The sequence below is a fragment of the Carassius gibelio genome, chromosome B3 (assembly GCF_023724105.1).
Source record: "Carassius gibelio isolate Cgi1373 ecotype wild population from Czech Republic chromosome B3, carGib1.2-hapl.c, whole genome shotgun sequence".
In the NCBI taxonomy this organism is placed as follows: Eukaryota; Metazoa; Chordata; class Actinopteri; order Cypriniformes; family Cyprinidae; genus Carassius; species Carassius gibelio.
This window is the reverse complement of record NC_068398.1, coordinates 9,215,121-9,239,131: the sequence shown is the minus strand read 5'-3', so window position 1 is coordinate 9,239,131 and position 24,011 is coordinate 9,215,121. Positions and strand designations below refer to the sequence as shown.

General features: G+C 36.3%; 1 protein-coding gene across 31 annotated transcripts in view; it reads left to right on the top strand.

Moving 5' to 3' along the window:
- Positions 1-24,011, top strand: part of LOC127952808 (Fc receptor-like protein 5) — a 123,116-nt gene that overhangs the window by 33,685 nt on the left and 65,420 nt on the right. For 5 of the 31 annotated variants that reach the window (XM_052551590.1, XM_052551591.1, XM_052551589.1 and 2 more), the window contains one exon: positions 18,513-18,719. The exons of 7 other annotated variants lie outside the window; for them this stretch is intronic. In XM_052551590.1, coding sequence (XP_052407550.1) covers positions 18,513-18,719 — 207 coding nt within the window. Of the gene's footprint in view, positions 1-776; positions 948-1,028; positions 1,311-3,528; positions 3,799-3,874; positions 3,989-4,163; positions 4,537-18,239; positions 18,720-24,011 lie in introns of those variants that run through there. 19 more of the 31 variants (XM_052551618.1, XM_052551614.1, XM_052551603.1 and 16 more) reach the window with 14 other exon arrangements.

The window sequence follows — 24,011 nt, the reverse complement described above, 5'->3', positions numbered from 1 at the left end:
AATTAAGTAAATAATTAAAAAGTTAAGGGAGGGCTTTATTGACCCAATAAGGTGGCATCCATTAAATTTACACTCAATAAGTTATTACTGCATTCTGCTTCATAATGTACTGAGGTGCAGATAATTGACACTATTTGCAGTAAGTAGCTAGTATAAATAGCAGAAAATCCTGCTATTTTAAAATAGTATAAATAGAATCTATAGAGACTTGCACTTACATTTAGTGAAAAACAAGTAAAACAACGCTTATAATAGCTGGATCTGGCAACACAAACTGTATCTTGGGCTCTCGCTCACAACACTCCGAAGACTCGTTCACTTCGAAAGCATCTCGATCATTTTCATACTACGGACGCTAAACATTATGAATTATACATGGAGTCATTCTTATGAGGAGTTTAGCAGAAAATTTGTCAATCAGAGAACAAATGTTATTTTAGAACATGAAACATCTACCAAGGTTGGGATCTCAGTGACCTCATAGCTGGCTTTGGCCATGCTCGTTATGCCAATGAATATGACTGATGAATTAATATTAATCAACCTGACTGTGGGTTACAAAATAACATTCTGCCCCAAACTATTACAATTGGTGTGTCTGACTGATCTAGATGTTCAAACAAACATAGCAATGTTTTGATGAATATGGATGACTTCTGTCTCTGCATATTAGGCTGAGCTAGGAGACATTAACATTTAAAGCAATTCACTTTAAAGGTCAGAATACCTAGAAATACATCTTTACGGTAACAATTGCACATTCTCAATGTATACAGAAAACAGTCATCATTATGAGCTGCTCTCAGACAGCAGCAGAGGAGCTGGAGGAAACTACACGGTCAGTTCTGTCGATCAGATACACACAGGAGTTTATGTGTGCAAAGCAGAGAGAGGAAAACCAGTCTATAACACAACCTACAGCAACAAACAGCCACTATGTGTCACCGGTCAGTATTTATTTATTTTTTTTAATTACTGAATGCACAAATTAAAACACTACTAAATTGTAACTGAAAGTGTCTTCTCAGGTGTTTCTCCTCCAGTCTCTCTGATCATCAGTCCCAACAGAACTCAACACTTCACATTGATCTCTCTCTCTCTGAGCTGTGAGGACCAGAGTAACTCTGATAGATGGAGAGTGAGAAGATACACAGACAATGAACAGCTGGAAGATTGTTCATCATCTCTGTGGGGAACACAGACAGGATCTACATGTACAATCAGCTCCACCGTCCCATCAGACACTGGAGTGTACTGGTGTCAGTCTGAATCTGGAGATAGCTATAACCTTGTCAATATCTCTGTGCATAGTGAGTATATATTTCTATATATATTCATTTCACTTGAAGTTTAAAGTAAGTGCATAAAGTTGGTTAGTACAGGAAGCAGCAGGGTTTAAATTAGGCCGGGGCCGTCCTGGGCTGACCCGCAGCACATAGACTCCAGGGCTCTACATTAACACTTCATTAACGCAAGACAAGTAACATCAGTAACCAAAAATAACTATGTAAACACCAAAATGCAAGTATTATTCTGATTTTATTACATTTAGAGTGAGTGGTAAATAATGTATATAGCTACTACTGTATATATTGCATCTATTGACGGAATAAGGTTGTGCTGATAAGGCAAAGCTCACGCAGCCTCTAACACTTAAGAAAACTCTGAATCCAGGACTGTAGCTGGGATTTGCGGAGCCCTGCTGCAGGTTGTACTAATCAGCCCTGTTTGAAAGTGTTTATTTTGTATTTTCTTTCTATATATTTATTTGTGCTGCTTACACAATGTTTACGATTTTTCAGGTTTGTAGGTGTCCAGGTACAGAACCCAAATAATCAAATGTAAAATAGCACTGCATAGTCTTCACTGTAAAAATTAAATATACAGTCAAAACAAATTTTTTTCAGATACCTTCAGCATTTCTCACATTATGTCAATTTATTTGCTATAGTTTAGAAATGGTAATAAAATATGTCAATAAATCAGAGTACTTTCGGAACAAATTCATCTTGATATTAAAGCTGCAAGCAGCGATGAACGCTGCCGTTTATTATTAAAATCAATGGCAAATGTAATGTTTGGAAATGTAAACTAATATTTTCTATTGACACAATACAGCAAAATTAGAACACTGTTTATGCATAAAAAAAGCACAAACACTAACAAATGGGCATAAATGCATTTGCTAATTAAACAACATCACGCTGGATGGAAAAATGCGAACACTGCCAGACTGAAACTAGCAAACACACTTGCGCTATGCCTTGCGTCGCATTGCGCCAGGTGTATGATATGGCCCTAAGAGTGCAAAACAGACACTTCCACTCACTCTCACACACACACACACACACATACACAATTATACACCCTCAAATGAATTGGCCAATTACCCACATGGCCAAAACGAGTCAGAAAACTGAAATCAGATCAGACATTGAAGAATTGAGCTCTGATAAAACATTCCTTCCAGTTTTAATGTTTTGTGTAAGAAAATACTTTATCTGTGTAATAAAAAAAAAAAAACCTGACACTTCAAATCAACATAATAAAAAAAAACATTTGCAAAAATCTATGAAAATATCTTAATAAATATCCAAACCCACAACTAAATTACAATAGTCTAAAAATAATTAGAGCATTTATAGGCCTTTTATATAGAGCTATATAGTAATCTATGGACTAAACCATGGAATTACAGATGTTTTACTTTTTTCAGAATCAGAAAGAGCTTTATTGCCAAGTATGCTTGCACATACAATACATTTGTTTTACTGACATAAGCTTCCAGTACACAGAGACAACAACAACACACAGAAAAAAGTAAATAAAATAAAAATACACATATGTAAATAAATTATTCAAAAATTTCAAATATTGAAAAATAAATTGAAGATTAAATAAATTATATGAACAGTTGTCTATAATATAGATTATAATGGAATAGAATAGAGTGAAATGCAGGGATGTTCTAGGATGGAGGTGTGTCCATTATTTTTTTTTTTATAACTTTATAAATTATATGAAACCTTAAAGTTTCTGAATAATTAAGGGCGTGGCAACTTGAGTGACAGGTAGATTGCTGCTGCCTCACTGCCATCGAGCTAAGTGGGCGTGGTTTCAGCAACCAACTCTGCCTCTTTGCCCATTTTCGATTATCCAGGTGTGACACGTGGTGACACGCTGCCAAGATAGCGCCGGCCCGCTACACCCACTTTGAGCTTTGAAAAACTACGTCCGTGTTTTCATACAGTCTATGGTTAATCACTCCATGAACCACGTGACAGCGTGGCAGCGAGATAAAATGAAAAAAGAGAACCTTTATTTTAAGCGTATAGAAAGTAATTATATAACTCTTTAGTCCTTCAGTCATTCAGTGAGCAATCAAGAAGTGGATGTGACATGAACTAAAAAACATTTTGGCGTTGGATACTTTAAAGAAGTCAAAACGTTTAACCATAATAGTGACAGCTATTCAGTGCAGTCAACTAATCTGTTTACATAAAGATTGTGTTTCCTTTTTTTGTGTAGTTGGTGTGATTCTGGAGAGTCCTGTTCATCCTGTGACTGAAGGAGATTCTCTGACTCTACGCTGTTTATATCCATATGCAAGCCCACCAATCCTCAGAGCTGATTTCTATAAAGATGGATCACTCATCCAGAATCAAACTCCAGAGATGATCATCTCTAATGTTTCAAAGTCAAATGAGGGTTTCTACTACTGCAAACACCCAGAGAGAGGAGAGTCACCCAAGAGCTGGATCTCAGTCACAGAAGTCTCAAATGAATCCTGCTGTATATGTGAGCTGATTTATTTCTTCATATGCTCTCGTTCAGATATAGTGCTTGATAAAGTGTTTGTGTGTCTCTTTTTCAGTTTCTCATTCAGAATCTCATATGTCTGTCCTCCACACACTCAGTTCTATACTGGCAGTTTGTCCATATCTGATAGTGACAGTCGTGCTGATCTTCAAATGCTGCAGGATGAGAGGTATAACAGTTGAATGATTTATTTGAAGCCACTATAATCATATTTTATTGATAAAAAGCTACCTCTTGTGTAGTTTTCAAATTTGCTTTAAAATAGTTAAAAGTCTGTGACTGTATAGCAATTAACAGGAAAAAAAACTGAGACGTTGAGATGTGTGTGTGTGTTTAATTAACAGTTACATCTGTTGAAGAGGAAGAAACTGTTGTTTGACATTCTATTGGGATGGTGAGAAATGTCAGCTTCATCCTGAATTTCTCTTTATTCCTGATTATCCTATTCACAAGCTTTTACTTGCCTTCTGGCAGTTTACTTGCTTTAATGACCACATTTTTAGAGCGATAAATGCATTTAAATGCAAGAGTGAATCCCATTAGTTATTGTACTCACTGTGTAAGAAATACAGAAGTCACTCCGATTGACGATGGCTAAACATTTGCTCTTTCTGTGTAAGACTGTTTATAACCACATCATTTGTATAAGCATGTATATTCCTTATTTTAGCCTAAGATTCCTGACTTATATCGCTGGTAAGCTTTGTAGGTTTTTTTTTTTAAAAATGTACCTGTCCATGTTTCCTTGTTTTATATTTATATTATAATATATTAAATTATATTATATTGAAGCAGATGGTTTGTTAAATTCTTGGAGTGTGCCCTTGTTACTTGAACAGTAAAAGAAAAGGAACAACAGCCTCTTATTACAATGTTTTATCTTTTACATGCCAATCTCGACATATTTGTTGACAAGGTTGACAACTGACTTGTGTGGTTTCCAGAGCCAGTGAATTCACATGCTTATTTTTACACATACTGTTGTTTTGCCTGGTGTTTGAAAATGCATGCTAGTGTTTGTAAGAGCTGTCTGTGGTGGATATATTGTGCTGGTTTTTAAAAACGCAACTGAACAAGAGCACATGGTGTCAAATTCTGAATATGTGTTTAAATTTGTGAAACTCGAGGATAGTGTTGATAGTTCTGAGAAACCTTCTAGAAAATGTTGTTATGTTTGTGAAACTTGGTCCTTATAATGGATTTTAATGTCTAAGCAATTAAGAAAACTGTATTAACGTTAGATATATATTAATTAAGAAGCAATTAAGCAATTAAGAAAACTGATTTAAAGTTAGATACATATAAAAAACCTTTAACTTCAAGTAAGCACCATTAACGAAAATTGTTAAATGTTAAACGCATGGAGCGCTTATAAAACAAAATATAAAAACCACCTTTAAGCTTCACTGCACATATCTATTAGTTTTAATGCATAAAGACACTATCAACTAGAAATTCTTAGTAACTGATAGATATATATAGTACTTCCTCTTTCACCCTGAGTTATAGTAAATAATGACTGATGTAGCATTCTCTTTTCTAAGGAAAAAAAAAACTTTTGAAAAAAAAAATAGCTACAGTTTTTACTGACTGTGTAGCTACTCAGTTTACATTGTGGTGCAAACTAATTAACCTTTATGAGCCAGTTCTTTTTAGTCAAGTCAAGTCACCTTTATTTATATAGCACTTTAAACAAAAAAGATTGCGTCAAAGCAACTGAACAACACTACTTAGGAAAAGAGTGTGTCAATAATGCAAAATGAGAATTAAAGGCAGTTCATCATTGAATTCAGTGATGTCATCATCTCAGTTCAGTTACAATAGTATCTGTGCAATCAATTGTAATCAAGTCAAAGATATCGCTGTAAATGAGGTAACCCCAGCTAAGCAAGCCAGAGGCGACAGCGGCAAGGAACCGAAACTCCATAGTTGACAGAATAGAGGAAAAACCTGGGGAGGAACCAGGCTCAGTTGGGGGGCCAGTTCTCCTCTGACCAGACGAAACCAGCAGTTCAATTCCAGGCTGCAGCAAAGTCAGATTGTGCAGTAGAATCATCTGTTTCCTGTGGTCTTGTCCTGGTGGTCTTCTGAAACAAGGTCTTTACAGGGGATCTGTATCTGGGGCTCTAGTTGTCCTGGTCTCCGCTGTCTTTCAGGGCAGTAGAGGTCCTTTCTAGGTGCTGATCCACCATCTGGTCTGCAGTTGATTTTGATATTCTAGGTATTACTGCCTGAGTTTTGAGAACGCAGTGGACATGGAGGAGTATAAAGTAACAAGAGCTCATTCAAATACTGAGGTGCTAAACCATTCAGGGATTTATAAGTAATAAGCAATATTTTAAAATCTATACGATGTTTGATAGGGAGCCAGTGCAGCGTTGACAGGACCGGGCTAATATGGTCATACTTCCTGGTTCTAGTAAGAACTCTTGCTGCTGCATTTTGGACTAGCTGTAGTTTGTTTACTAAGTGTGCAGAACAACCACCCAATAAAGCATTACAATAATCTAACCTTGAGGTCATAAATGCATGGATTAACATTTCTGCATTTGACATTGAGAGCATAGGCCGCAATTGAGATATATTTTTGAGATGGAAAAATGCAGTTTTACAAATGCTAGAAACATGACTTTCTAAGGAAAGACTGCGATCAGATTGCACACCTAGGTTCCTAACTGATGATGAAGAATTGACAAAGCAGCCATCAAGTCTTAGTTTTTCAGGTTATCATATGCAGAGTTTTTAGGTCCTATAATTAACACCTCAATTTTTTTTTTTTTTTCAGAATTTAGCAGTAAGAAGTTACTTGTCATCCAGTTTTTTATATTGACTATGCATTCCGCTAGTTTTTCTAATTAGTATGTTTCGCCAGGCCGCGAAGAAATATAGAGCTGAGTATCATCAGCATAACATCAAAAGCAAACAACATTATCAACATGGATATTAAAATCAACAACTATTAAAACTTTTTCTGCAGCCAGCACTAACTCGGATGTAAATTCAGCAAACTCTTTAATAAAGTCTGTATGGTGCCCTGTTGGCCTGTATGCAGTCCAGTACAAACATAACAGGAGATATATCATTAACAATTTGTTTCTCTGGATAATGTTATATGAAGTAAAAGAGGAGCTACGACAGTGAAGGGCAAGAGAGGACCAGGCCTGGATTTTAGTTTGTGCTTTGGTTTTGTTTGTGCGTGGCAGTCGTCCGTGAGGGGCTGTCACGCTGTTTTGTGTTTATTTTATTATTACAGTTTCGTTTGAATGTCCGCCGGTTCCCGCCTCCTTCTTCCCATGACTATGAAGTGTTTTACATTGTTACACTGGCGCCGAAACCCGGGAGGAAGGAGGGACGTGCTGCCAAAGATCCCTCGCCGTTTTGGTGAATCCGCGGTGCCATCAAGCAGGGCGAAGGAGTCCTCCGTCGTGGACGCTCGAGACGGTGGGCTGGAGTGAATTGCCATAACACTAGCACAGAATCAGTTCAGAATCAATCACCAAAAGAATCAGTTCAGTTCAGACGCTCTGTGTGTCGGTCTGCTTCACGCTGAATCACACATGTGCAGTATCATCAGCTCCTCGGTTCACGAATCGGACACGTCTGACAGAAACGGTTCTTCACTCGTGAACGAGTCAGTCTATTGTTCGTTATCTGGCTCGGCTCGGTGTTCATCACAGCAGTTCAGTCTATGTACTGTTTGAGTACATTAATTACTCTGGGATATTGGTTTGTTTGAACTCAGAGCGAGTGTCAGCCACATTAAAAAAGTTAACAGCTTAAGTCATTTGTGGATTAATGCGTATTAGAGATGCGAACCGTTTAAAACGATTCAGTTCGATTTGGTGAACTGAATGATTCGTTTGCGAACCGGAAATCCAGCTGCTCTCTCTCACACAGACACGGAAGAGAAGACAATGCTGAATAAAGTCGTCGTTTTTGCTATTTTTGGACCAAAATGTATTTTCGATGCTTCAAAAAATTCCAACGGACCCTCTGATGATGTTTTTCTTACCTTTCTGGACATGGACAGTATACCGTACACACAGCTTCAATGGAGGGACTGAGAGCTCTCGGACTAAATCTAAAATATCTTAAACTGTGTTCCGAAGATAAAAGGAGGCCTTACATGTTTGGAACAGCATAAGGGTGAGTTATTAATGACATAATTTTCATTTTTGGGCGAACTAACCCTTTAAGACCAGTCTTTAATAAACAAAGACCCTTACATTCAATTAATTTCTGCTAACGCTATTTAGTATTAATTTAGATCCACCTACCAAGGTATTTCTAACATTATACCAAATATGTGTATGCAGTTTTTCTTCTGGAAACAAAACCACCCATTTTTATTTATTTATTTAGTTGTACATTTTGAAAAGCTGATTTTAAGTGACCTTACCGCTCAGTACTGACTGGTAAACATCACACACTAATTATATAAGCAAAAATGCTTACCTTATTCTATTGTGGCCACCACTGTGTGTGTGTTGCTCATCAGTCATCTCAAAAGTGGTTGTCCACTGCTCCTTTCCTGTCCCTGTTCTGCGCCAAATGTAGTGTATTTTCATCTGCCATGGTTCTGAGGAATCACACAGTCTCTGGATTTTGTTTCCAGAAGATACACTTTATTTCAGAGTGAAATGAAGCTGAGATCTTCTCTGCCAGAAGATCTCCCAAATGCTCAGTGGCATCTCATTATATACTGTATACAGGGCGTTCCAAATAGTCATACTTTTCCTTATCCTTACAATTTTTATACCTCCCTAGAGAGAAGGGGCCCCCTACTTGATTTGGTATAGAGAAAGGCCCTGTCTGTATGTCTGACCATATGTTTCTCACCTGGTCTGTACAATTGGGCCACGTAGGCATATTCCTTTCTATACTTAACCTATGGGATTATAATGGAATAATAACTAGCAACAAAAATGTGTAGATTCATATTGATTATACTTGATTAATTAAAATCTTATTGATAAAAATCTTCCACAACGGCTGAATGGTTAAAAAATTTTCTCTAATAGTATAATATTTTAGAAGTAAAGTAGTTCATAAAGTCATTACTGCTGTGATGTTGGGAAATGTCAACACTTGTTGAGGTTTTATTTGTCCTTAATTTAGCCACTGTATTGAATAAATACCTGGGGTTATGTTTGTTTTCTTATAAAATAGTAGAAAAGTAATCAGATCTAGCAGTTTTTAATGCTTTTCTGTAAGATAGGTTACTTTCTCGCCAAGCAATACAAAATACCTCTAGTTTTGTATTCCTCCAGCTGCGCTCCATTTTCCAGGATGCTCTCTTTAGGGTGCGAGTATGCTCATTATACCTGGATTCCTTAACCTTCCTTAGGCGTAAAAGGGCAACTATATTTAAAATGCTAGAATAGAGAGAGTCCATAGTTTTTGTTATATCATCAAGTTGTTCTGGGGTTTTGGATATGCTAAGGAATTTGCATACATCAGGAAGATAACATAAAAAGCAGTCTTTTGTGGTAGAAGTGATGGTTCTACCATACTTGTAACAAGAAGTAGAATTTAAAATGTTGGCTATATAAAGTTTGCACAAAACTAAATAATGATCTGATATATCATCACTTGGCTGAATAATTTCAACACCATCAACATCAATTCCATGTGACAGTATTAAATTTAGAGTATGATTTCGACAATGAGTAGGTCCTGACGTGTTGTCTAACCCCAATAGAGTTCAGAATGTCTATAAATGCTGATCCCAATGCATCTTTTTCATTATCAACATGGATATTAAAATCACCAACTATTAAAACTTTATCTGCAGCCAGAACTAACTTGGGTGTAAAATCAAAAATTAATAAAGTCTGTATGTTGCCCTGGTGGCCTGTATACAGTAGCCAGTACAAACATCACAGAGGATTTATCATTAACATTTGTTTCTCTGCTTCCCACCAGTGGGACTGCACTTCTGTCAAGGATCTGAAACTCTGGAAATGGCTGTATTATTCTTAGTTCTCCAGCTGCAGTGTGTTTTCTCTATTGCTCCTGGCAGTCTGTTTGTGTTTGTCTGTGAAACTGAATTCAGTCCCAAAGGACCTGCCTTTTGCCTGATTATAACCCTTATTTTCAATGTTCTGTTTCTTTCTCTCTCTTTTTTGTTTTAAATCTGCCATTTCTCAATCTACAGTCGATATGCTAATTTTGAATAAAAGCGTCTGCTAAATGTTAATGTAATGTAGTATGCGTCCTGTTCACTCGAATTGAGTGCTCTCCTGCAGACTCGGAGCCTGCTGCATCTACAGTCAAGGCCGTTTGAAGGAATTTGGAGGCCCCAAGCAAAATGGACATAGAGGCCCCCCAACCCCCGCACTCACGCAAAGCCTACAGGAACCACAGCATAGCCATACAGTTTAAGTTCACCCACACTTTATATAAATAAAAAAGGTTTCCAGTGCAAATACTGCTTGAAAAAATAGTTTGGTGGGAATTTAATAGTGATTTGCACTGTTTTTGTTTTCTAATAATATGACAGCACACACTTATCAGTTTAAACTCTGGGCTGTGCAGAATATCAGCTCTAACTATAGAGCTTGTGGTACCTTGTGCTATATAGAGGAAACATCAGCACTGAGAAGTGATGCATCTGTTGATGTTGAAGATGAAGTTGATGGTGTAGCTGGGAAATTAATTGAAGAAAAAAATCTGAAATTACCTGTGAAGTACGTTTTACCATTTCACTGTTAGCATATTGACAGAGGTCACTATTAACAGCTCAGGGGTACGTTTCCCAAAACCATAGTTGATAAGTTAGATGGTAGATACTTTGTAATAACAATCATTAATATATGGTAAATTGATAGTTAATTAATCTTTAATCTTTGTCATTTAACTGTTAGCAAACAGTATTTTTACTTATTATAAAGTTCCATATTTTTATATTAGAAGGGAATGGATGCAGGCAGCTGCTTTCACTATCTATGCTTAAAAACATCCCAAGCTAATGTTTGATGCACGGAATTTATTGTGTGGTTTTCATAACCCCCATTTGGTAAATAGATTGTCATGGTGGAATAGTATAGCATGCTATTTGCTATGCCACTTTTATCTAGGGCTGTAGCTATGAAACTTGTTAGTAATCGAGTATTCTACCAAATATTCCATCGATTAATCGAGTAATCTGATAAAATGTGTTTTTGCTTATTAATATTAATTATGCAAGAGAAAATAAGACTCCTGGGTCTCTTAAAATGAACAACTAAGTTTACTTTCTTAGAAAATTTTTATTTTTTTATTTTTAAATGCATAGAATGCAATGCATACATCAAAATAAACATTTAATTATTATCCATTGTTTCTCTGTCTGTACTTGTACTGTGAACAATGACAATAAAGTTGACAGATGAATTAAGTGCATTTAAGTGCCATTCATTTGGGGTTTTAAATAAAGCATTTTCTGGGATGCACATTAAACATTAAATACAAAACATTAATTTAATTTATATTTTAATTATTGAAAATTAAGCAAACTAAGCTTTTTGATAAACAATGGGGGTTTACTATTAAAAATAAAACAGGGAAGATATTTTGTGTGATTAAACCTTAAAACAAATATGTACATTCTGCTGAACAATAGTAATACATCTCTGGCAAATACTTGTCTTTAACCGGACTTTTATTTTGACGGGTTGACATACCTTTACAGTTCTGTGTATGTGATGTGACGCTAGTTTTACTCAAATCAAACGGTCAAATGCTCATGAAGTGACTGTCAGAGCAGTTCTGGAGATGTTGTTCATGTGTTCTCGTCTTATTTAGAGAGACAGCAGACGCTGAAATTACTGCGAGCATCACGTGTGCTTCAGTATGTGTAAATAAAGGAAGTCACTCTTCTGCTCCATTCATTAACAGAGACACGCAGAACATGCAGGATTCATATTTAAATAGACTGTTCCGGCTTAATATTTACAGATATTAGTCCATCACGTGAGATCATGTGGTTGGCTGGCTGCTGTCAGCGACTACTGAGAGGGGCCCCCTTGAGGGGGATCCCGATAACAGTGTCATTACTCGTTAATGTATTGACGATCAAAGGGGCGTTCACACAGTGTCGTTGCCTTTTATTCCTAACCAGTAGTTGTCTTGGGGCCCCAGGTTTGCCTGCCTTGTCGCGACGGGCCTGTCTACAGTCCTGCATTCTCAAATCCCTTGCAACCCGATCTCACGGCAATTCATACATATTTTAGGAGGTGGCTATTCATACGAAAGAATTTGTACGAATGACCTACACCTAACCCCGCCCCTAAACCTAACCGACACAGGGGTTTAGACAAATCGTATAAAATCGTACGAGTGAGGTCGTACAAATTCGTACGAATTAGCCACCTCGTAAAATACATACGAATTCATCGTGAGATAGCATTGCGTATTGATCTCTAAAAACGAGGGGACTGAGAATGCGGGACTCTGGGCGCGGGACTATAGATGCAGCAGGCTCAAGCTCCGAGTCTGCAGCGTATAATATTGCTTGCTATCAGAACAAAACACGCGACTTACAGCTGATTGCCTACAAGTGTGTTTTGGGAGTTTGTCAGAGACTGCAGTCAAAAGCGTGTTTCAAAAATCGCTAATAACATGTTTAAGGAATGGTGGGCCGGATCGCCTCTACTTAGACTAATGTACATTGCAGAAACCCTGATTAATCCTCTATTTATCAATAGAGCTTTCATTGAGACAGTGAGGGGGACGGATCGGGTCACTATGAATCTGAGGGGGCCAAGTCCCCCCCATCCCCAGTGCCATCTGCGCGCCTGTTGAAGACCCGGAGTTATGCAAAAAGCGATGCAGAGAAACATCCGATACAAGTTTTGCAAAGCCATAAAACGAATGAAAGGACTAAAGATATAAGGTAGCAAGTGCCAAATACATGTTTCAAATAAATGTTACACCATACTGCTGCTGTTGTTCTTTCAATAAGCGAATTTAAAAGGTATACAGTAAATGAATGCCAAACGAATATACAATAATAAACTTTTATTTTTATCAAAACAGTTTATCCAGTTTAAAAATATAAATGAAAACCTATAAAATAAAGCAACAAACTGATTCCAATACTTTTTCCCCACATCATGCTAAAGTTTTCAGACTATGAGCCATTCACACTTCCCATAAAGACTTATTTTGTGTTGTAAACATGATACTTGACACTGAACTGCTGCCAATCATTTTTCTTTTGTCTACAATACTCTGTGTCCAGTGGGCCCCGTCTCAAACCAAGATTGCCTACTTCTTCATTTCATCTTTGTTTTGCTTAGGAGTGTTGTGACACATGTTTACATTAATTTACACCCCGCCTCCAGCAGCGCGGGGGTGTTGGAAAGTTCATTAACAATATACCATTGCTCAGCCTTTTCAAACTTCCTTTTTCCCCGAAACGAAGAACGAAAATGAACTTTGTTTTAAGTATATTGGGGCCTTAATGGTTGTTAGATTCAACCAGACTTTCAAACCCTTGGACTTCTGAGTGAAAAAGGATATTCAACAAGAAAACAGGTAGGGCAGAGCTTGATTTTATAAATCTAAATTTTATAAAGTTTTGGAAGCTTATCTTATACTGCTATTTCAGTTAATTTGAGTATTGTATAATTAAAGTAAAAGTTTAATGTTTTTATTTTGTTCTGCTTTAGTATTGTAACAGTTTGATCTTTACAGTATAAGTCTTAGTGCATCTATGTTATGTAGCCTCTGTGATGTTTGCCTGCTTTGCAATCACATGAACATGTAATTGTGCATGTTTATTCATTATTCTTTAGTGTATTCTTTATCCATGACAGACATGTATTGCTGCAATGCTGTGTAGGTATTTCATATTTTTGAAATGTTCATATTTTCTTTATATTAAAAAAATAATAATTAATATTGTGGAGCAGATGCTTTAAAACCTTCTTGCAGTGTCACAGTAAAAACAAAAGAACCATGACCTATGAGCCAATCAGGTTTTACATCACAATTATTATATTGTAATCTACATAAATTATAACAGTTAGTATGCACATAAAAATAATACCAGCAAATTGAATATTGAAAACTCCTGAATATGAATTTCTCGTATCCACAGCTAAAGAATTCATATGTGCTTATACTGTTGTTCTGACTGGTGTATGAAAATGTTGAATACAGTGTTCATCTGGCAAGAATTGTCAGTTGTGGTCATGTTGTGATGGTTTTTAACTGCTACTGAACAGGAACACGTGTCAAAAGATGAATGTGTTTAGAGTTGTGAAACTCAAGAATAGTGTTAATCATTCTGAGAAATTTATGCTTCTCAAGCGCCACTTATTTCACAAGTTCATCCTTACATCTAATCTGATAGCATATAGTAAGCATATTTAGGCGTGCTGTCCTGGGGGAGTGCTCCAAGACTGGAATATTGGCAGAACCCAGAGAACTCCAACTATCCCTAATGTGGGAGAAAAATAGATTGGGTTGGAGGTAGTTGGCTACATATATAATTTTAATCTGTATCTATGCCTACTGTGAAATTACCACATCAAACGTGACGTGCTAATATGGATGCAGCTAAGAAAAAAGTTGGGACACTGTACAAATTGTGAATAAAAACAGAATGCAATCATGTGGAAGTTTCAAATTTCAATATTTTATTCAGAATACAACATAGATGACATATCAAATGTTTAAACTGAGAAAATTTATAATTTTAAGGGGAAAATAAGTTGATTTTAAATTTCATGGCATCAACACATCTCAAAGAATTTGTGACAAGGCCATTTTTACAACTCTGTGGCATCCCCTCTTCTTTTTATAACAGTCTGCAAACGTCTGAGGAGACAAGTTGCTCAAAGGGGGGGTGAAATGCTATTTCATGCATACTGAGTTTTTTACACTGTTAAAGAGTTGGATTCCCATGCTAAACATGGACAAAGTTTCAAAAATTAAGTTGTACATTTGAAGGAGTATTTTTGTTCCCAAAATCCTCCTTCTGGTTTGTCACAAGTTTCGGAAAGTTTTTTTCGAGTATGGCTCTGTGTGACGTTAGATGGAGCGGAATTTCCTTATATGGGTCCTGACGCACTTCTGCCGGAAGAGCGCGTGCTCCCATATAGCGAGGCTGAGCAGCACAGACATTTCACTGATCAGAGCGAGAGCGTCGCGAAAAGTCACAAAAGAAGTGTGTTTTTGGTTGCCAGGGCAAGACAACCCTGCACAGATTACCAAAAAAAAAAAAAAAAAAAACAGCATTAAGGGACCAGTGGATGGAGTTTATTTTTACAGAGCATCAACGGAGTTGTGCAAGTGTTTTTGTTTGTTCCCTGCATTTCGAAGATGCTTGTTCACAAGGCCCAGTTTGACGACGGATTTGCGTATCGTTTATTTCTTAAGGATGATCGTGTGTTGGAACCACAGGCGGTGAGTAAAACTGCTTCAAATATCTCTGCCTCCTTGTTAGTGCGTCCCCTCCCATGCCAGAGACCCGGGTTCGAGCCCCGCTCGGAGCGAGTCGTTGCTGCTGCTGCTTTCGTTCAGTTTCAGCCTCTGGATCTGATTCTGGATCATAAATAAACGGCTGAATCTGACTGTAAGCCATGGTTTGTTTTGGATGTTTTTTCCCTCATGGTAATGTCACAGCTTCCACATGCTCTCAACGCAAAAGCCTATTCGCGCTCGTGATTCTTTAGCTCCGCCCACATGTCACGCCTCCAGTCGGTCGTGTTTTTCCGGGAAAAATCGGTACAGACTATCTTTCTCTTATGAATATAATAAAACTAAAGACTTTCTGGATTTATGAAGGATGCAGTACTACTCTATATGTACTCAAGATTAACAGGATATTGAGTGAAAACGAGCATTTCACCCCCCCTTCAAGTTTAGGAATAGGAATGTTGTCCCATTCTTGTCTAATACAGGCGTCTAGTTGCTCAACTGTCTTAGGTCTTCTTTGTCGCATCTTCCTCTTTATGATGCGCCAAATGTTTTCTATGGGTAAAAGATCTGGACTGCAGGCTGACCATTTCAGTGCCCGGATCCTTCTTCTACGCAGTCATGATGTTGTAATTGATGCAGTATATTTTCTGGTATTGTCATGTTGGAAAATGTAAGGAACAACTTGGGTTGTTCTTGTGCTCTTTAGTCTGGTTGACATTGCATCCCAGTTTTCCTAAAAGAACTTCATATTTTGATTCGTCTGACCACAAAGCAATTTTGCACTTTGCCACAGTCCATTTTAAATGAGCCTTGGCCCAGAGAAAACGCCTGCACTTCTGGATCATGTTTAGATATGGCTTCTTTTTTGACATATAGAGTTTTAGCCGGCAACGGCGGATTGCACGGTGGATTGTGTTCACCGACAATGTTTTCGGGAAGTATTCATGAGCCCATGTTGTGGATTCCATTACAGTAACATTCCTGAATGTGATCCAGTGCCGTCTAAGGGCCCGAAGATCACGTTCATCCAGTATGGTTTTCCACTGTTGACCCTTACGCACAGAGAGTGTTCCAAATTCTCTGAATCTTTGGATGATGTTATGCAGCGTGGATGATGATAACTTCAAACTCTTTGCAGTTTTACTCTGAGAAACTCCTTTCTGATATTGCTCCACTATTTTCCACCGCAGAATTGGCGGAAGCAGTGATCCTCTGCCCATCTTGACTTCTGAGAGACACTGTCACTCTGAGAGGCTCTTTTTATACCCAATCATGTTGCCAATTGACCTAATAAGTTGCAAATTGGTCCTCCAGCTGTTCCTTATATGTACATTTATCTTTTCCAACATCTTATAGCTACCTGTCCAAACTTTTTTGGAATGTGTAGCTCTCATGAAATCCAAAATGAGACAATATTTGGCATGACATTTCAAAATGTCTCACTTTCAACATTTGATATGTTATCTATACTCTATTGTGAATAAAATATAAGTTTTTGAGATTTGTAAATTATTCCATTCCTTTTTTACCCCTTTTTTTTTACAATTTGCATAGCGTCCCAACCTTTTCGAAATATAGATGAAAGTGAAGGAGGATCAGCAGTTGTTCACTTTATTCCCATATTAATACATGATTATAAATGCAGCTATTACCACCATAACAATAAAGAGCCATTAAAATAATGTTCCATTTTCCTTGTTCATTAATAGCAAATAATTATTGTTCAATTCAATACAGATTGAAAACATTTCTGTAGAAAATCTTTAGAAAAAGTTTGACATTTTGTGAAACATGTTACAAGATTATCAAAGACATCATTCATTTTCCTGTAACACATTTGTTTGTCTTAAATCTGCTCTGATGTTTCTAAAGATCAACTGCAGGTTTCAGGAAGTCTTGAGGCTTTAACACAGTCTGTGTCTGTCTGTCATCATTCGGTCAGTATGGAGCTCCGTCAACTTCCTCTTGTGCTCTGTGAGTATTATTATCTCTATGTATTTCATGTATTTTAATATGTTGATTATTATTATATTATAAAAAGAATCAAGTTATTTAGAGTTTCTGGGTTTTTTCTTTTTCTTTTCTCGCTGCTTTCTGAGTTTGAAGCCCAGATTTATTCAGTTTTGTGCTTTTGTCAGAATCAGTTATTTTGGTTTGTTTTACACTTATTGTCACTGTTGTAATATTCACTAGTACACAGTTAGTAAGAGTTTGTCTTTGTTCTCATTCCCTAAACAGTTCTCTGCTGTGACCAAATCTATAAAATACCAGTCAGCTGTTTTCATGTTTATTTGGACTCATATGCATTCCCCCATATGCATTTTAATCTTTATAAATAAAAAAAATGGGAATATAAATATTTTTAAAGATTATTCTCAAGTTTCTTAAAGCTGAAATTCATTCAAAACTCACTATTCATAACAAATTAAACCCGTACAGGTGCCATTAGCTCTAGAGCAGTTATAAGATGCTGTTGAATTCACAGCTGACCATGTTAATACTGTAATGAGTTTCTCTTTGTGTTTTAGTGCTGATTTCAAACATCCACTCTGGACAAACTGAAGGTGAGTCAATTTGATTCATGTATTTCATCACATACGCCAGCACTGTTACAAACCAACTGACAATTACTTACATTTAATTATGAACATAAATGCACTTTAAACAAGCTGAATTGTTGATGTGACAATTCTGAGGTGTGACAAAAAAACACCAAAAACTTAAGTCTATTAAAAACAACAACAGATATATATTTATTATTCACTCAGTAATAACTTTGATTTTAAAGAGAGAAAAAAGATCTTCTGTTGGAAAACCTGTTGAAAAACTTTAACAACGCATGTTTCCAAATTTCCATTGATTGTGTATTAACAGGTCTTTTATAAAGGACTATAACAGTCATAAAGAACAACAATTCAGTCTCATGTGCTTTACATTTTAAAATCAAGTAGCTGTGTTCATCCAGTAAAAGCAGCACATTATTTTCATTTTGACTTGTTGTTGTTGTACAGAAAGACCAAAAGCCAAAGTGAACATTAAACCTAATCAACATGTATTCAGAGGAGAGACAGTCACTCTCAGATGTGACATTGATGGTGAAGGAGTCACTAGCTGGAAGTACAGCTGGTATAAAGACGGTTCAGACAGTGTTTTCAGTGAACTACAGGAACACACATTCAGTTCTGTTACTGAGTCTGACGCAGGTAAATACTCCTGTTATGGAGCAGAGAGAGGAGGATCACGAACATCAAACATCAGTGATGAAGTTACACTGACAGTATCAGGTGAGTTTGATCATCTCTTCATAAACACACACAAGTTTAACATGTTATTAATGAGTGATTTCTGTATTTCAGATAAACCCAGAGCAGTTTTAAGTGTTTCTCCACAGAAGTGGTTGACTGAAGGAGATCCAGTGACTCTGATCTGTGAGGTTAAAGACTCCTCTACAGGCTGGACATTCAGCTGGTTCACTGTAACTCTTTCATCAGGTAATGTGCTTCATGTGATAACATCTGAATGAACTGGTTTCATTCAAGCAAATTACTGCTTAAGCTCTAATGCTGTATACATTCTTTCTTTTCATTCACACTGTATAATGGCAGTGAATATGATCAGCATCAAGCTTTTGAAAAAGAATGCCAATGAATTATAGAATGGTACCATGCGAAACATGATGTATAAAATATATATGATGTACAAAATCCTAACCTGGTTGTTGTCTATAAATAAGGTGAAGTATCAAAAAATCAACCCAAAACCACAAGAGATGAGGCTTACTTGAGACACATCAGTCATACTTTACGATTGCATCTTGAAGTTTATTTTATACCCCCAAAACTTTACAAACAATGAGCCGTTACTTGTAATCTCCTCCTTCGCACCATGTCTAAAGTATTTCAGTATGTTTGAAATAGCACAGTTCTGTTCATAATATATATTAAAGCGTCTTTTTGGAACACTAGTGTGCAAACTTTTTTCCTACCATATGCCAAGCTAATAACATGGTTGTCAGCATTAAAAGGTATAATTGCTGCTTTTTGCTTTGCAAATCTTTATTGCAGATGGGAAATAACAGTACGTTGTCGTCAGTTATTTTATCTACAGATCAATGATTTTCTTACAGATTTCTGCACATTCTAAATTGGATAGGCTACAGATTAAATAGTATGGCAAGCCTTTGTAACATTTAATCTATAAACTGTACTAGTATCTTTTTTCATGTTAATAGTACTTATTTTTTTAGACACTAGTATCTTTCCATTACGGTAAGTAATAGTACTTATTCAATAGGTGCTAGTGCTTATTATTTAGGTACTAGTGCTTATTATTTAGGTACTAGTGCTTATTCTTTAGGTACTAGTGTCTTTTGTAAAGTTACTAGTACTTATTCATTAGATACTAGTACTTAATCATTAGATACTAGTACTTATTCCAATAGTGACTGGTATTTAATTAAACTATTTGTGTTAACAAAAAATAGAACTAGTACTTATTTTTTTGTTACTAGTAACTTTTTATACCAGAGATATCCTGAACTTAATAGATACTAGTACTTTTTAAATGTTCTGCCCAGTATGGTAATTGTATGTTGAATATGAATGAGCCAGCAACATATAGGAGAGATTAAACAAGAAACAGAAACAAGGAGATGGATGTACTTTTTTTTTAGAAAACCAAATAGAAAATAAAAATTATTTGTACACAAGCACATAGAAAATGTATTTTTGTCAGTTTTTTAACTGTAATTTCTTAAATATAGTAGCCTAATGTGTTTGTTGGTCTTTGATTGACCTCTGCTGGCAGGATGGAGATATGACACCAATTGTATTAGCTGTTATTTTCCTATTTTTCCTTCAGTAAAAACAATAAATATCATACACGAGCTGTATGTTAACTTTATTTATTTATTTATTTATTTATTTATTTATTTATTCATTCATATACAGTCATGCCCAAAAATATGGACACCCTTGGTAAATATGATCAAAGAAGGCTGTGAAAATGAATCTGCATTGTTAATCTTTTTGATGTTTTATTTTAAAAATTCAAAAAAATCTAACCTTTCATAGGATAATAAGAATTTAAAATGGGGGAAAATATCATTATGAAATAAATATTTTTATCTAATAGACATTGGCCACAATTAAGAACACCCCTAGAAATTCTTATGAGTAAAATAACTCTAAAGCATATTCCCAGTCATATTCACAATTTTGAGCACTCCAGCATGATTATAAACATGAATTTATCCAGCCATTGCTTCCTGTTTCACAGAAATATAAAGAAGAGGCAAAACAAAACCCAAATGCCCTTAATCATCCATCACAATGAGAATAAAACAAATAATATATTTCTGATGTTTAGCAAAAGATAATTGAGCTTCACAAATTAAAAAAGGGACTTTAACAAATGAGCTAGAGCAGTGAAAATTCCCATTTTCAACATCTGGGCAATAATTAAGTATATTTCAATATATTTCCAATCAACAGAAAATGTTAGAAAACTGCCTGGAAGAGGTCGTGTGTCTATATCGTCCTAATGCATGGTGAGGAGGTCAGTTTGAGTGGCTAAAGACTCTCCAAGGATCACAGCTGGACAATTGCAGAAAATAGTTGAGTCTCTGGCTCAGAAACCCCACCCCCCCAACAAAAATGTCAAACAGCACCTACATCAACACATGTTGTTTGGGAGGGTTACAAGAAAAATTCTCCTAGCTCATCCAAAAACAAACTAAAGCATATTAATTTATAACACAGGACTGGAACTTCAAATGGGACTGGCTTCTATGGCCAGATGAAACTAAAAAATGAGCTGTTTAGCAGCAAACACTGAAGATGGGTTTGGTGTACACAGAGATAAAAAGTAAACCATGTGTACAATGAAATATACTGCTCTATTTTTGATGTTGTGGGGCTATATTAGAAATCTTATAATGACCATGTTTGGATCTTCCAACCGTACAATAATCCAAACACAAACCTCAAAAACTACTAGAACTATTCTTATCTTACTAGTCAGATCTGCTTTTTTACTCGTCTTATGTTATGACTAGTCCAAATGGCTACAGTAGAGTCATACTAGTAAAATTTAGAATAAGTACTAGTATCTAATGAATGAGTTTTAGTATCTAAAAAATACATACTAGTACCTAATGAATAACTACTACATAATGAATTAATGAATTAATACTACATAAATTTAAGTACTAGTCACTAGTGGAATACATACTAGTCAAAACACAATATTTGATATCTAAATGACGGATCCCCATAGAAGTCAATAGCAAAAATTTTACATTTGTTACTAGTAACAATATGAAAGTTACTAGTCACTATTGAATTAAGTACTAGTAGCTAATGAATAAGTAGTGTCTAATAAATAAATACTAGTATCTAATAAATAAGTACTAGTATCTAATAAATAAGTACTAGTATTTAATCAATAAGTACTAGTATCTAATAAATAAGTACTATTATTTAATCAATAAGTATTAGTATCTAATTAATCAATACTAGTACCTAATATTAAGTACTAGTATCTAATGAAGTAGTACTAGTATTTAATAAATAAGTACTACTATTTAATTAGTACAGTTTATAGATTAAATGTTACAAAGGCTTTCCATAGAAGTAGCACTGTATTACATTTGTTTGAATGATTATTGAGAGAGTGATTGTGTGTGAATTAATGTTGTAGTACTTGTTTAAACTACGCTTTCAGTTGAAAAAATATATCTAGAAGGAACAAACACATTTAACTTCCCGCTCATGTCCATTGCATCATCATAGCATTCACATTCTTTCTGATTTAAGTGATCCTTCTCTATCAAGCTAGATAAAAATGTTTAACAAGTGAATTCTTGCTATATATGCAATTATGTTACGGGCTGTTGGCATTAATTGTACTCGTGATGGAGTGGTGCAGGAGTGCACTTGGAGCAAGTAAAAACGTGATGCTCCGACTAAAAAAAATCTGCTCCTCGTTCCAGTCAAAATCACACTGCGCCACTCTGTAACTATAGTAACTGTAAAGTAACTGTTGCTGTCATGACACATCTCTACATTACTATGTGCGAAGATTTGCATAACGTTGCGCAAATGTTCATGCAAAGAAAGAAGGTGACTTTTTATTCTAGATGTTGCCACTGGTTCCATGTCATTGAGTCACTGTGTGTTTCCCTGTGAAAGCGAAACTACTTTGTTTGGCTTTAAATTTCAACACTGTTCCAGAAAAGTCCAACCCAAAAGTTATTCATTTACTCCTAACAGTACATTGATTTAACTGCTAAAAGAGAACCGATGATGGGATGTGCACGAACAGAACAGCTGGACTGAGTCTCGTGCTGCTGGGAGATGGCATCACAGTATGGTGAAGGGCGTAAAATTTCCGTCACATGCTTGAGGTATTCGGCCAAACACAACACACTGGATAGCTGGCCAATCAGAGCACCCCTTGCTTTTTCAAAACAATGAGCCTTGCAAAATCAACGCCTTTCAGAAGGCGGGGCATAGAGGAGAAACAATAATGTACATTATATGCAGAGGTGTCAAGTAACGATGTACAAATACTTTGTTACCTTACTTAAAGGGGGGGGGGGGGTGAAATGCTCGTTTTCACTCAATATCCTGTTAATCTTGAGTACGTATAGAGTAGTACTGCGTCCTTCATAACTCCAAAAAGTCTTTAGTTTTATTATATTTATAAGAGAAAGATAGTCTGTACCGATTTTTCCCGGAAAAACACGAGCGCCTGGAGGCGTGACGTGTGGGCGGAGCTAAAGAATCACGAGCGGGAGTAGGCTTTTGCGTTGAGAGCATGTGGAAGCTGTGACATTACCGTGAGGGAAAACATCCAAAATAAACCATGGCTAACAGTCAGATTCAGCGTATATATATGATCCAGAATCAGATCCAGAGGCCGAAATTTAACAAGAGCAGCATCAGCAACGATGTCTCTATGTGGTATGTACTGAAACTGTATATATTTGCTTAGCGGTTTTGGAAAATGGTTTTGGAAAATGACTATGTTCCACTTTATGGATGTCGTCTTTTTTTTTTTTTTTTTTTTTTTAAGCTGTACATGTGGAAAGTGCAGTTTGATAACAACATCTCATGTTGTTTACCTGATGTGCTTACGCGCCGATAGCTACTGTAAGTTAACAACACAGAGATATTTGAAGCAGTTTTACTCACCGCATGCGGTTCCCTTTTTCGTTGGGATTGCATTATCCTTAAGAAATAAACGATGTGCAAATCCGGCATCAAACTGGGCCTTTTTTGTAAAACAAGCATCTTCGAAATGCAGAGAACAAACAAAAACACTTGCACAACTCCATTGATGCTCTGTAAAAATAAACTCCATCCACTGGTCCCTTAATGCTGTTTTTTTTTGGTAATCTGTGCAGGGTTGTCTTGCCCTGGCAACCAAAAACACACTTATTTTGTGACATTTTGCGACGCTCTCGCTCTGATCAGTGAATGTCTGTGCTCTCAGTGCTCTGCTATACGGGAGCGCGCGCTCTTCCGGCAGAAGTGCCCTTAGGACCCATATAAGGAAATTCCACTCCATCTAACGTCACACAGACCCATACTCGAAAAAAAACTTTCCAAAACTTGTGACAAACTGGAAGAGGTATTTTTGGAACAAAAATACTCCTTCAAACGTACAACTTAATTTTTGAAACTTTGTCCATGTTTAGCATGGGAATCCAACTCTTTAACAGTGTAAAAAACTCAGTATGCATGAAATAGCATTTCACCCCCCCCCCCCCTTTAAGTAGA